Consider the following 14,763-nt stretch of genomic DNA (forward strand, 5'->3'; position numbering starts at 1 on the left):
TCTTCCGCAAAACCGGTCCCTGCTGCCCAAAATGTTGGGACCACTGCTGTGTGCTCTCCGAGTTCCACCTCATGAAGTTCCTGCTGTGTTGATTTACCTGGCAATGCTCTTGTTTGCCTCTCTTGTTTACTGTGAATGTATTTGTGGACATAAAACCACAAGTTTGTGTCAGCGGTCCTGACTCCATTTTGTCAGAAATTCTGTTTCCATTTTGCACCACAGATCAAACAAGGAGCAATGTAAGGACCCACCTCAGCTAACCACACAAGAAAGCAGGACTCTTGAAACAGGCATTGTCTCAAAAGGAAACTTTTATTAGAAAAAGGCAGGGTCTGAGGAAAATCCCGCTTAAACGATATAGTTAGACTAGCAATATTCCTCCTTCCACCAAAATCATAATGTTCATTTGGAATCTAGCCAATCCACAGGTGGCACGATGTGCGGGTAACTGGCACAGTTGGTACGCATCTTCTCCAGTTTCATTTCTCCATAACCGTCTCCCTGATAAGCGAGGCACATTCCTTTCTCAAGGTGGCAAACGTGAGAGAGGAAAAGTAGAAAGCGAAAGTTATCCCAACTGAAAGCAAATATTCCTCCTACCCCCAGCAGAATGGCAGATCCCAAAGCAAAAGCACAAGAGTATATATGCAAGGAAAACAATAAGGTTTGGGGGACCTGATGAGCACAGTCACCATGTGCTTTACTGCTCAATACTTTTAACTGTAACAGGAATCAGGCACCTTTTACTTAGAACAAAAGAACATAGTCATTGAGCAGACAGGAATCCCCTTCCCCAAAGTCTTTACAGGGGTGGTTTTTGGGCAGCGTATCCAATGGCCCTTTCATGAAATGGCTTTCTGATGTTGGAGAGCGGGGGACAAACCTGGGGAAGGGGCTTCAGGAAGGGGTATGAAGTGACCGTAGCACAACATTAAGACACCAGTCAGTCGTGGCCTCCTATGGATGGTTCTTCTCTCTTGCAGGACAGCAGAAGAGTCAGCGACCCGCGAGAGCCGATCATGGCCCAGACGGACGATGCCATCGAGACCCCAGGCCTGGGCCGCCCCTTGCAGCTGGGGATGCTGTACGACTGCCGCAAGGATGCCCTCATCCCCGGTAGGAGCTGGAGGAGAGAGGCCGATGAGTCTTGGGAGGGAGGGAGATGGGCACTGCCATAGATGCACAGGCTCAGCCCAGCGACAGAGTGGAGCTCCTGGGCACATGACCTGCTGGTAACAGCTAGCTAAGTAGGACCTTCTAGCTGGGAAGGCGTATCCATCCCTTGGCCGGGCACACAGCAGGGCTGTCCTCGACTACCAACCACCGGGTAGGTTCCCAAACCAGTGAAATGCTTTGGAAAATGGCTAAAAAAATGGAGCTGTGATCCCAGAGGCCTGAAGTGAAGGATGTAATTCTCAAGTTGTGGTGTTGCTGCTTTTTCCCGTGGAGCGGGGTGGGTGGGGGTGGCGCGGGCCTGAACAGAGAAGAGGCCTCTGAACCCCTGATAAAAAACCGAGCTTTCTCCCAGGGAGTTGGAGATCTGCCTTGAAATCCATAGGTCAGAGTTCCCCCAACGTTTCTGGCTTTGCGGACCAGTGGGGCAGGGGAGGGATTGTTCCGCACAAATGGCCAGCCAGCATGTGTGTTCCACTTGCACGAGAAGCGTGCACGCGCCCCTGCCGCTTGCTTTGAAGGGAGCACCCGTGAGGGTACTTGTCTGCTCCCCATCCAAATGAGGAGGCGCGCACGCTCGCCAGCTGTCTCTGCAGCCCAGTTGTAAACCCCCCATAGCCCACTAGTGGGCTGTGCCCCCCCCAAGGCTGGGGACCCCTGCTATAGGTGCATAGCAGTTCCCATTCCTCTCTACTCAGTCGAAAGCTTTTGGAGATAGTGGTATTTGGCAAAACAAGCATGAGGATTCTCTGGTGATGGTCGGACAGAGCAAATGAGGGAAATTATGACTCCACTGTCCCAACACTCTGGGGCTCCTCTATCCAGCTGCAGGTGTTCTGGAAGACTGTTCAGTTCATGTCCCTGTTTTCAACTCTTCCATGCAGGCATGACCCTTTGGGACTACAGCTCTCTGCAGAAGGACCTGACCACCAGGCCTCAGCCCAATACAGCAACTAAAATCATTGCATCTGACACTATTGATGACAAGGCCTCTGCCCTGGACATCTCAGGATCCCTCAAGGGCAGCTTCCTGGGGGGGCTGATTGATGTGAGAGGATCGGCCAAATATCTTCACGACACCAAGAAGTCCAAGCAACAGGCCAGAGTCACCGTTCAGTACAAAACCACCACCAACTATGAACAGCTGACCATGAGCCACCTGGGAATCCAGAATATCTCCCACCCAGAGGTTTTTGTGCATGGCACAGCCACCCACGTGGTCACCGCCATCCTCTACGGAGCCCATGCGTTCTTCGTGTTTGACCGAGAGGTTTCTTCAACGGAGATGGTAAAAAATGTAGAAGGAGACCTCCACGTTACAATCAAGAAGATTATATCCGTCACAGGACAAGCAGATATGAAGCTAAACGAGGAGGAGAAAGAGAATGCTCTGAAGTTCAGTTGCACGTTCCATGGAGACTTTTCTCTGGAGAAAAATCCAGTGACCTTCCAAGATGCCATGACAATTTATGAGACTCTGCCAAAACAGTTAGGGAAAGATGGGGAGAAGGCTATTCCTGTGTGGGTCTGGCTCTACCCACTGGCCAAGCTGGATCCCAAAGCAGCTAAGATGGTCCGTGAGATCAGCCTAGCATTGATCTTTGATACTGAAAGGATCTTGGAGGAACTCAACGAACTCCAGATGGAAAGCAATGATCTAGCCAAGGATCCCATTTGTGACACCTTCCCTGACATCAAGAGGAAGATCAAGCAGTTCAATGACTTGTGCAAGCAACACAGGCAGACTTTCCAGAAACAGCTGGCCAGAATGTTGCCTTCCATCCGGGGTGGAGGGCAGAAGGAAGCGACCCTTGTGGACATATTGATGTCCATCAACCAGTCACCCTTTAACAGTCAAAGACTCTATGAATTTCTGGACACCAAGAAAAGAGAAATTAACTTTGTCAAATCTTACCTCACTATTCTAAGTGAAGTGCAAGTTATCTCATCTCGGAGCAAGCTGGAGGAAATAGTACTGGACCCCCAGAATGTATACGTGGTCGCCTTTATTTTCACCTCTTTGTACAAAAAGGAGCCATTTCTCCTTAGCTTACAGGACTGGCTTCAGGAGCAATTCTTGCCAGGATCAGCTAAGTCCACAAGGTCCACTCCTGGCGTGAAGAAAGGCAAGGCCTGGTTTGAGAACAAGGAGAGGACCCAGAACACTCGTCAAGCTGCCAAATCCATTCAAGACTTTTTCAGTATCAACCAATCGAATAAGAAGGTCCACTTTGTCGTGGCCTCACTCCCAGATGAGGAGACTCCAGGAGCCTCAACATACCTTTATGAAGACGGAGAGCTGGTCAGCAAGAATTTTGAGTTGCCCTCAAAACCTCTCCCTTTCCTGATCAGTGAACTGAGACACGACAGCATTCACCTGAGGTTTCAGCCCGCTGAATATGGAAAGGGTACAATCTCCAGCTACCTGGTAGATTACAAGATTTCAGGGGGGAAAAACTGGAAGACCGTGAGGACAGAGGATGTCGGGGAGATGTTCCTGCTGAAAGATCTGCCTCCAAACACAGAGTACCAGTTCAAGTACGCTGTTGGTTGCAAGCTGGGCCTTAGTAAAACCAGTGACCTGAGCCCACCTATAAAGACCCTTCCCACCAGCCCGCCTGAGAAATTAAGAAAGGTCACTGCGGCATCTTCTGTCATCTCTGTGGCCTGGATGAGTCCTAGCATCGTTGCCTCGGGAGTTGTGGTCAAGGAGTACAAGGTGGAGTACAGAACGGTGGAGGCTGGAGTTGGGAAGGACCAGTGGACTGAAAAAAGGACTGGGAGAAAAATAGAGGTTTACCCTATTGAAGGTCTGAAGCAGCAAACAGCGTATAGAATACGGGTGTCTGCTGTTTGTGATCATGAAGCTCTGAGTGTCCCCAGTGAGGAGGTGGAGATCTCCACATCACTGGAGGAAGAAGATGCAGACAATGTAGCCCACCAGTTCCTTCAGGAAAGCTCCCTAGTGGAGGAGAGACAACCATTCATGTTTGCCCTTCCTCTGAAGAAAGTCCCCTCAGATGCCTCCACCTCCTCTCTCCTCTACCAGCTTGGAGAGGAGAACTTGGAAGTGCCCAACAAAGTGATCCTGGTGATGGGAGCAACAGGGTATGGGAAAACCACTCTGATCAACGGGATGATCAATTATATCCTGGGTGTCCAGTGGGAAGATAATTTCCGATTCAAACTCACTCATGAAACCACCCAGAGAAGCGAAGCTGGAAGCAGGACGTCTGAAGTCACAGCCTACATGGTGAATCATCGGAAGGGTTTCCGGATCCCCTATTCTCTCACAATAATCGACACTCCGGGATTTGGAGGCACAAGAGACGCAGAGCAAGACAAGCTGGTTGAGGAGCATCTCCGAGAGCTTTTCTCCACCCCAGGGGGCATTGACCATGTTGATGCCATCTGCTTGGTGGCCCAGGCCTTCCTTGCCCCTTCAGCTCACGCCCAGAAATGTGTCTTTGATTCCATTCTGTCCATGTTGGGGAAAAACGTGAAGGATAACGTCCAACTCCTGATCACCTTTTCAGATGGGGGGACACCACCTGTCCTGGAGGCCCTCAAGGAGGTTGACCTGCCGTGTGCTCAGTCGGGAACCCCTCTGCACTTCAGATTCAACCATTCAGCTCTTTTTGCTCACCAAGAAAATGGAGGAAGCCGTAATGGGGCTGCTGAAATGTTCTGGAAAATGAGCACAGAGAGCATGAAGGATTTCTTTGAGTCATTAAAGAGGCTGGAAAGGAAAAGTTTAGCCTCCATCATGGAGATACTGAAGGAACGTCATGAGCTGGAAGCTGCTCTTAGAAGACCTCCCTCTCTTAAGGTTGAACCAGTCCAGCCAAAGAGTTTCCAGATCAGTATTGATCCAGTTTCCGTAGGGAAGCCTTCAGTCTCCAGGTACCAGGTGGAATATCGGATCGCAGGAGAGAAAAATTGGAAAAGTCTCCATACCGAAGGCCCCAAGGTTCAATTTGCCGTGGAAGATGTCCACCTAAATCTCCAGTACCAATTCCGATGCGCTGCTGTGACTCAAGTAGGGCTCAGTCAATGGAGCGAGGCAGTCACTTGCATCTGTCCTTCTTGGAGGCCTGAAAAGGTGAGGAGGAGGAGGAGGATTGGGAAGAGGAGGAGGAGGGGAAGAAGAGGAGGGAAGGAGGAGGAGGAATTAGAATATAATAGGGCTGGAAGGGACCTTGGAGATCTTCTAGTCCAGCCCCCTGCTCAAGCAGGAGAACCTATACCATCTCGGATAGGTGACTGTCCAGTCTGTTCTTAAAAACCTCCAGTGATGGAGCACCCATGATTTCTGGTGGCCAGCTGTTCCACTGGTTAATTGTCAGGAAGTTTCTCCTTCATTCCAAGGGCCGGGAGAAAGGGGGGGGGCTCGGCAGATAGGCCGGGCCGTGGAGAATGTCTGGGGGAGGGCCAGGAGGAAAGCAGGCTGCAAATAGGAGGAGGCAGGGGGGGTCTCCAGGAGAAGGAGACCAAGGATGGGAGGCAAAAAATCCTATACTGTATTCCATGCAATATTAAACTCTTTCCGCTATGTATTCAAGAGTGGGTAGAGTAGGACAATGGGGGAGGGGGAAGAGGAGGAGGAGGAAATAACCTGACCTCCTGCAGTTTGGGGAATCTCCGCCTCTTCTCCCCCACTTGAAATCTGGGTTACTCGAGACACCCCCAGAATCCCTGCCAACTCGAGAGTCCCCAGCCTCCTTTTCACACACACCCCGTTTTTCTTCCCCACCAGGCTCGTCGTCAAGGAGCGGCGCAGACACAATTTGGACGATGTTATGATTGGGGTAAGATTCCTTCTTTCAACGTCTTGTAAACCTTCTTCTGCCACTTTGGGCTAAGAAGCTTCGATGCAACGTTCACACGTCCTCCCGGAGAGTTTTTTAGAACGAGAGCTTCTGAGGGAGGAAATGGCATGGAAAGGCTGGGCAAGAGAGGGGGGGGGGAAAGGAGGAATCTTTGGACCCTCTTCCCGGTGTCAGAAGAATTTCCCGGTTCGTTTCCAGCTGGGAAAAGCCGAAAAGTGAGAGAGACGTGACTTCGGCCTTCCTGCCTTGCAAGCTGGTCTCCCAAGTCCTGAGTTGTGGTTTTTATATGCTTTTTCTGCCCCAGGGCTGTGGGTTTGCTGGTTTCTTCTTTTGCGCTTTCATGGTTGTCCGATGCTCCCTTTCTTGTCCGAAGCGATTTTTCAGTGGTCCAGTTTCTCTTTTGGGAGGGCAAGGAGTTTTTGGCGACTTGGCTAACTTGAGTTTCCCAATCGGCTTGAGGTTTTCAGTTGCAACATTTTATCAGGCATGCCCAGAAGTTCAGCCAAAAGGCTTTTCCGAGGAAAAAAAAGGTCTGTCCGCGTGTTTTCTAATAGGGACAAGAATATGGGAGTTTTGTCAGGGTAAATCTTCCAGCACCAGCTGTCTTTTTTTTTTTTTTTTTTTTACCGATGGAAGTTCGGAGGCCTTTGTGCGCGTTCGGAAGAGCAGAGGACCTAAGTGTCAGAAGGGACCTTCTGCCTGTGGCAGAAGATCCTATATCATCACAGAACAAACAGTTGTCCAATCTTTTCTTGGAAACCTCCAGTGACGGAGCGCCCACAACTTCTGAAGGCAACTCGTCCTGCCAATTAACAGCGGACAGAACAATTAGTCAGGAAATTCCTCCTTAATTCCAAGGTGCTTCTCTTCTCGATTAGTTTTCCGTCCGTTGCTTCTTCTCCTGCCGGTCCATGGACCGTGGGGTTGGGGGCCCCTGTCTTAACAGCTGTTTTACATTATGGTGGACACCCCCCCAAAAAAAGTTACTTATGACCCGATCCTGAAATTGCAGTCCCTAAATGGTCATTTGTACTTATGACTGACCCCAAGGACACTGCAGGACCCCGCACCTATTCTACCCATCCCACCATCTGGTCCCCAAACATGTTCCTGCTGCTCTTTCTCCTTCCACATCAGGTCCCCGTAATGGTTTCCCTCTGACTTTAATCGGATTCTCACACACACACCCCTAGGCTGATACCTTCCTGAGCAACACCACTAGCCCTTAGACTTATCCAGACTTCTATACCGCTTCACGGTGTTTTACAGCTCTATCTAAGTGGTTTACAGAGACAGCCTGTTGCCCCCAACCATTGTGGGTCCTCACTTACCGCCCTCGGAAGGATGGAAGGCTGAGTCAACCTTGAGACGGTCAGGATCGAACTCTTGGCTGTTGACAGAATTAGCCTGCAATGCTTCATATTAACCAGTGCACCAGGATGGCTCACCACAGAATGGAATGGAAGGGGGTGGGGTGGGATGGGAATCTGCACGGCTGAGCAGCCCATTGCAGCAACTCTGGGAGATTCCTGTGAAAACATCCCTGAAGCACTGCAAGGCAGAGGTGACCCTTCCAAAGTGCTCCCCATTTCCAGCCTGCTCAATAGCACCCCGACATGTTGTGAGAAAACGTCTGGATTCCTTTTTTGCAACATTGTCTTCCAAACTCGCAGGGGAGGACGCCGAACTCCGGCTGATCCTGCTGGGGAAGGCCGGACGCGGGAAGAGCGCCACGGGCAACAGCATTCTTGGCCGCCCGGTGTTCGAGTCCATCCTGGAACTGAAGACCACCACCCTGAAGTGCCAAAGGGGTCAGGGAAGCTGGAAGGACAGGAAGGTCTCTGTGGTCGACACACCCAACATTTTCGATTTTAAAAACCACAATGAGACTGTACAACGTGAGATTGGGGCTTGCATCGCACTCTCCCGGCCTGGCCCCCACGCCCTGATCTTTGTGACCCAGGTGGGATGCTTCACTGCTGAAGATGTGAGAGCTGCAAAGCGGGTCTGGGATATCTTTGGGGTCGAGTCGGCCAGGCACATGATCGTCCTCTTCACCTGCCTGGATGAATTGAGAGGGCAAGCCCTGCATCAGTACATCCACAAGTCTGACAACCACAATCTGCCGGAGCTGATCCAGGGATGTAGGAACCGCTACTGTGGCTTCAACAACAAGGCCACGGGAGCCGAGCAGGAGAGGCAGGTCTCGGAGCTGATGGCGATGGTGCAGAGAGTCGTTTTGGACAACAGGGGGAGACACTACGTCAACCAGCTGTACGACTTGCCTATGGTACGGGATCAGCGGGTCATAGAGCGGAATCAAATGGCAGCGTGGAACTGGGCGAGGGCAGTGCTCTTTTTGGGCATCTGGTGGAGCTGCTCCGTTCATACGAGAGCAAGGGGTCCCTCCTCTCTGGGAGACCCCAACGGATGGGTGGGACAGCAGAGACCCTCATGTTAGGACAGGCAATCGGGGGGAGGAGGGAGGCTAATGGGTGGAGAGCATGCAATGGCCCCCTCAAGAAAGGGGGTCCGCCAGCTCCAGTTCCCCTTTTTTTCCTGTACCGGCTTCCCCCCACCCCCCGTCCCTTCCCTCCTTCTCTCTGTGCCCCCCTCTTTTCTTCCCTTCCTGGGTCCCTTCTAAGCACCTCAGCCCCCCCCCCCAGTTAGCTCCAGAGCAGCTTCTAGGCGAAGCCTTGAATAGGGTGGGGGATCATGCTGCGGTTTCTGGGCATGAATGGGGTGGCAGCTGGCTCCCTGCCCCACTGGACACGCCGAGACCCCTGGAAGTCGAAACCCCTGTCTGACCCGTGTTTCCTTTCCACTCTTCCAGGCAGCCACGGATCAGGCCACACGAGGTAAGTGAGGAGGCCACGTCTGGAGTTTTGGGGGGGAGGAGCAACAAAGATTAGGGGCCTGGAGGCTAAAACATCGGAAGAACGGGGGCAGGAATTGGGGTTTGGCCAGTCTAGAGAAAAGAAGGACTCGGGGGGACACGATACCATCATTCCAATATTTGCGGGGGGTTAGGGTAATGGTGGACAACCCCCCAAAAGGTTACTTATGACCTGATCCTGAAATTGCAGTCCCTGAAACAGCCCTATGGTCATTTGTACTTGGGACTGACCCCAAGGACACTGCAGGACCCCCCACCTATTCTACCTGTCCCACCACCGGGTCCCCAACAGGTTCCCGCTGATCTTTCTCCTTCCACACCAGGTCCCCGTGAAGGTTTCCCTCTGGCCTTAATCGGATTCTCACACACACACACACACACACACACACACACACAAACAAACACACCCAGGCTCATACCTTCCACCTCCCTGAGCAATTGCAACAGCCCTTAGATTTATATGCCACTTCCCAGTGCTTTACAGATCTCTCTAAGCAGTTTGCAGAGTCAGCGGATTGCTCCCCTGCAATCTGGGTCCTCATTTGACCGATGTGGAAAGGACAGAAGGCTGAGTCAGCCTTGAGAAGGTCAGGATCGAACTCTTGGCTGTTGACAGAATTAGCCTGCAATGCTGCATATTAACCACTGCAGCACGATGGCTCACCACCGAATGGAATGGGGTTGGGATGGGATGGGAATCTGCATGGCTGAGCAGCCCATTGCACCAACGCTGGGAGATTCCCGTGAAAACATTCCTGAAGCACTGCAGGGCAGGGCTGACTCTTTTCCAAAGTGGTCCCCATTTCCAGCCTGCTCAATGACACTCCGACATGTTCTGAGAAATGTCTGGATTCCTTTTTGCAACATTGTCTTCCAAACTCGCAGGGGAGGACGCCGAACTCCGGCTGATCCTGGTGGGGAAGACTGGAGGCGGGAAGAGCGCCACGGGCAACAGCATCCTCGGCCGGAGGGTGTTCGATTCCATCTTGGGGGCAAAGGCCACCACCCTGAGGTGCCAAAGGGGTCAAGGAAGCTGGCATGACAGGAAGATCTCCGTGGTCGACACCCCCGACATTTTTGATTCTGAACCCGACAGTGAGACTGTGCAACGCGAGATCAGGGCTTGCGTCGAACTCTCCCGGCCAGGCCCCCACGCCCTGATCTTTGTGACCCAGGTGTGGTGCTTCACTGCCGAAGATGTGGCAGCTGCAAAGCGGGTCACGGAAATCTTTGGGGCTGGGTCCACCAGGCACATGATCATCCTCTTCACCTCTGAGGAGGATTTGAGAGGGAAATCCCTGCAGGAGTACGTCCGAAATTCCGACAACCGCAATCTGCGGGACCTGATCTGGCATTACGGGAACCACTTCTGTGGCTTCAACAACAAGGCCACGGGAGCCGAGCGGGAGAGGCAGGTCACGGAGCTGATGGAGACGGTGCAGAGAGTCGTTTCGAAGAACCAGGGTGGAAGCTACATCATCCGGCTTTAATGAGGGGCCCAAGGTACGGACGGGATGAGCGTGTCAAGAGAGCAGAATCAAATGGCAGAGTGGAACTGGGCGACGGCGGTGCTCTTTCTGCCGGTTTACAAGAGAGCAAAGGGTCCCTCTTCTCTGGGAGACCCCAATGGGTGGGTGGGACAGCTGATGCCCTCATGTTAGGACAGGCAGTCGGGGGAGGAGGGAGGCTAATGGGTGGAGAGCATGCAATGCCCCCCCTCAAGAAAGGGGTTCCCCGAGCACTACGTCCCCTTTTATCCCTCTACCTGCTTCTCCTCCTGTCCTTTCCCACGCTGCCCCCCCTCCTTGCTTCCCTTCCTGGGTCTCTTCTGAGCACCTCAGCCACCCCACCCCACCCCGGTTAGCTTCAGAGCAGCTTCTGGGCGATGCCTTGAATGGGGTCAGGGACCAGGGCTGCGGTTTCTGGACACGAACGGGGTGGCAGCTGGCTCCCTGTCCCACTGGACATGCCGAGGCCTCTGGGATTCGGGACCCATGTCCGTCCCGTGTTTCCTTTCCAGTCTTCCAGGTAGACACGGATGTGGAGGCCACGCCGGATAACAGAGGAGGCCACGTCTGGCGTTTTGGGAGCTGAAGAACAACAAAGAGGATTAGTGGCCTGGAGGCTAAAACATCGGAAGAACGGGGGCAGGAATTGGGGTTTGGCCAGTCTAGAGAAAAGAAGGACTCGGGGGGGGGGGAGACACGGTAGCAGCCTTCCAATATTTAGGGGGGCTGCCAGAAACAGCACTCCTCACTAGCCTGATGATGTTACCTACTTTGGGCCATGCAACGTTTGCAAGAAAATCACGAAGCTCAGAGGTCCACCGAGGACCCCCATTATTCTTCTTCCTCCTCCCCCCCTCCTCCTCCCTCTTGTATCCTGATCTGGAAACAGACTAAGTGCGGCCAGAAACCTAAGAGGCAAAAACAAGCTAAGGATCAGTCTGGATGAGAAACGCACACACACAGACACACCCCATACCCCCACCACCTATCCATTTCCCCACACTGTGATTAATGGCCCTCTTTGTCCTTAGGGAGAGATGCGGATAGAGCTGGGGTGTCAAACGGCCGGATGCGTCATGCCGAAACTGGCAATGGGCACATCCCGCGACATTGCGAGTTTGACACCCCTGGAATGGAGGACGGGAAGCAACAGGGAGATCTTGATGCAGGACGGTTGTCTTAGCAGAGAGGCCCCCAAACGTTCGGAAACCAGGGACCAGTTCTGTGGAGAGAGGTTTTTCTGTGGATCGTGTGTGTGTGTGTGTGTGTGTGTGTGTGTTGGCTTCGTGTGCTTTGCTTATTTGTGCGGCCCACTTGCCGGCATGCTGTGGACCAGTGCAAGTGCACGGACCGGGGGTTGGAGACCCCGGTGTTATCAGCTGTTTTACATTACGGTGGACCCCATCTTTTAAAAAAAAGTTAAACTTATGACCCGGTCCTGAAATTGCAGTCTCTGCAGCAGCCCTGTGGTCATTTGTACTTGGGACTGACCCCAAGGACACTGCAGGACCCCCCACCTATGCTACCCATCCCCCCACCTGCTCCCCAAGAGGTTCCCGCTGGTTTTTTTCCTTCCACACCAGGTCCCCGTAACATCATGGTTCCGATTAATGAGACAGTTCAAACAACATTCAGGCATTATTTTTCTAAAAAGTCTAGAATAATGAGAACGGAGCATCGGCACTCGTGCATGGATGCCAGAATCTGAATTCTCCTCTCCCAAACCTATCGTATCATACCCAACTCCCTCCCCTAATTATACGTCATTAATCACATTTTCTAAATAGCCCCCCAAAGAAAACGCAAGCTTCACTTCTGTTATCTTGCGGGCCATTCTTATCGAATTTATACATATGGTCCCCGCAGCTTCATTCCATTCAGAGCAAACAATGTAAAGAAAAAGGCCGCCTCTTATACTGTCAGAGCAAAAGCATCCAATGTTTTTAATCGGATTCTCACCCTCACCCCAGGCTCATACCTTCCACCTCCCTTAGCAACAGCAGGAGCCCTTAGACTTATATGCCACTTCCCAGTGCTTTACAGTTTGCAGAGTCAGCGGATTGCTCCCCCACAATCTGGGTCCTCATTTGACCGAGTTCGGAAGGGCGGAAGGCTGAGTCAACCTTGAGATGGTCAGGATCGAACGCCTGGCTGTGGGCAGAGTCAGCCTGCAAACGTGCATTCTAGCCACTCTGCCACATCAGGGCTCACGGTGGTGCAATAGAGGCTCTTGAGCAGGGGGTTGGACTAGAAGACCTCCGAGCTCCCTTCCAGCTCTGTGATTCTGTAAGGGTCTCCTGCTTGAGCAGGGGGTTGGACTAGATGACCTCTAAGTTCCCTTCCAGCTATGTGATTCTCTAAGCGTCTCTGGCTTGAGCAGAGAGTTGGACTAGAAGACCTCTGAGGTCCCTTCCCCTCTGTGATTCTTTAAGGCTCTCCTGCTTGAGCAGGGGGTTGGACTAGAAGACCTCTGAGGTCCCTTCCAGCTCCGTGATTCTCTAAGCGTCTCTGGCTTGAGCAGAGAGTTGGACTAGAAGACCTCTGAGGTCCCTTCCCCTCTGTGATTCTTTAAGGCTCTCCGGCTTAAGCAGGGGGCTGGACTAGAACAGGGCTTTTCGACCTTTTCACAGATTGTACCACTTTTAGGACAGTGCTTAGCAAGGTGTCGAAAACTCGAGGACTTTTAAAAAAAGGGGGGGCTGAGGGTGGGGAGGTTTGGCCTTTCCCGGTTAGATTCATTCATTTTTATAAAAATGGCCGGTTTATAATATTATGGAAAAGTGAAAAAGTTGAGGTTCAACGTTAATCCTTCCTTCCTACTATAACAGTGGAACTCGGAGGTTAAGGCCTTTTTTTTTCTTTTCCCCTTCTCCCCCTCCCCTTTCCCCTCCCCACCGGCTCCTCCTGTTTGCTTTTGTATTTTTGCATTTTATTCTATAATCTTAATAAAACGTTACAAACTGTCGGGGAAAAAAGGAGCAAATTTACCAGTTTTGATTTCTTCGGCGGCACTTCCTCTGCTGAATCGCTTTCCGTTTCCCCTGACAAATGTAGGATGGATTTATCCCTATTTATTAATATATGGAAGGAGAGAAGGAAGAGAGAGGCAGGGAAGGAAAGGGATGGGGGAAGGCAGACGAGAGAGAAGGAAGGAAAGGGGAGGCAAAGAAGGAAGACAGAGGCAGAGAAGGAAGGAAGGAAGACAAGAGGGAGAGAAGGAAGGAAAACGAGAGGCAAAGAAGGAAGACAGGCAGAGGAGGAAGGAAGGAAGACAAGAGGGAGAGAAGGAAGGAAAACGAGAGGCAAAGAAGGAAGACGAGGGAGGCAGAGAAGGAAGGAATCCATCTCTTTCCTTCCCTGCCTCCCTCGGCTTCCTTTCTACTTCCGTTCTTGTCTTCCTTCCTCCATCCAACTTTCTTTTATTGCTTCCTCCCATCCACCCATCCTTCTTCTCTCCCTTGTCTTCCTCCCTTCCCCCATCCGTCCATCTTTCTTTCCTTCCTTCCTCCATCTCCTTCCCTCCCTCTTTTCCTTCTCTCCTTCGTTTCCCTTCTCTCCCTGACTCCAGAATGGCTCCGAGGGGCTTTACCCTCAAAATAGGAATACAGCTTTAAAAAAAAAAGAGAGAAAAGAATGAAAAGCTCCAGACTCCAGACAATCACCCAATGGGCAACCACTAGGCCCCACAGCCTTGCCCAGCAGAAGGCCCAGTTGCAGAATAGGGTTCAGAATAGGGAGGGGGGAGAACCTACTGGGGAGGTGGGGGCGCTGCGACCCACGAGGGGAGGGGACGCCCCAACCTCCCCCCCAACTCTGTGAAGCTCCTTCAGTTCAGCAGCCGCTTCAGGGAAAGGTCGTCAGGGGGAGCCAGGCCACGCCCACCTACAGCTGAATGGCTGGAGAGGACCGGCGCTTCTGCCTGAGGCACTCTGCGCTGCGATTGGTCGTTCTGGGTGTGGAGGGGGGAGGGGGAGTTTTCCCGCCTTTTTTTTCCCCCTGGCTGCCCTTTGGCGTTCAGTTCGTTTACCTCAGGATTTCTCCTCATGATTTCGTCCCTAAAACAATCGTGTCTTTTTTTATCTTTTGGGTATTTACCATGTATTGGACAAACACGAGGTTTTGCTTACGTTCCACGGGGAGAAAAAAATTCCAGCGTAAACGATGAACTGAAGCAGTTCTTAACTAAGATAATCTTTTTGAGGAGAAATAGAGCTCGCTCGGTCTCTCGCTCTCTCGCTCTTTGTGTGTTTGTGTGTGTGGAGAGAAGACAGCGGAAAAAATGACAAAGTGACAGAAATAGAGAAAGGATGACAGAATTGGGAGAGGATGAGAATAGATTGAAAGAAAGAATGACAGA

At 51.9% G+C, this 14,763-nt stretch overlaps 3 protein-coding genes and 1 long non-coding RNA gene across 4 annotated transcripts in view; 3 read left to right on the forward strand and 1 right to left on the reverse strand.

The window, feature by feature from the left end:
• Nucleotides 1–14,763, reverse strand: part of LOC308678092 — a 400,336-nt gene that overhangs the window by 150,789 nt on the left and 234,784 nt on the right. The gene's annotated exons all lie outside the window — the stretch shown is intronic.
• On the forward strand, nt 1,020–6,221 carry LOC308677827 (neoverrucotoxin subunit beta-like; the record flags this gene model as incomplete). Its single annotated transcript, XM_081344524.1, has 3 exons — nt 1,020–1,116; nt 2,058–5,212; nt 6,201–6,221. The coding sequence occupies 3 exons, from the start codon at nt 1,020–1,022 to the stop codon at nt 6,219–6,221; spliced, it is 3,273 nt and encodes a 1,090-aa protein (XP_081200650.1).
• LOC308677828 (GTPase IMAP family member 3-like) lies at nt 7,462–8,463 on the forward strand (the record flags this gene model as incomplete). The annotated part of the gene is made up of 1 exon (XM_081344525.1): nt 7,462–8,463. One exon carries the CDS (start codon nt 7,462–7,464, stop codon nt 8,461–8,463), a length of 1,002 nt encoding a protein of 333 aa, XP_081200651.1.
• Nucleotides 8,740–11,079, forward strand: LOC308677829 (GTPase IMAP family member 5-like; the record flags this gene model as incomplete). Its single annotated transcript, XM_081344526.1, has 3 exons — nt 8,740–8,860; nt 9,784–10,401; nt 10,919–11,079. 2 exons carry the CDS (start codon nt 8,740–8,742, stop codon nt 10,386–10,388), a joined length of 726 nt encoding a protein of 241 aa, XP_081200652.1. The 3' UTR covers nt 10,389–10,401; nt 10,919–11,079.

The sequence above is a fragment of the Vipera berus genome, assembly GCF_964194415.1.
Source record: "Vipera berus genome assembly, chromosome: Z".
In the NCBI taxonomy this organism is placed as follows: Eukaryota; Metazoa; Chordata; class Lepidosauria; order Squamata; family Viperidae; genus Vipera; species Vipera berus.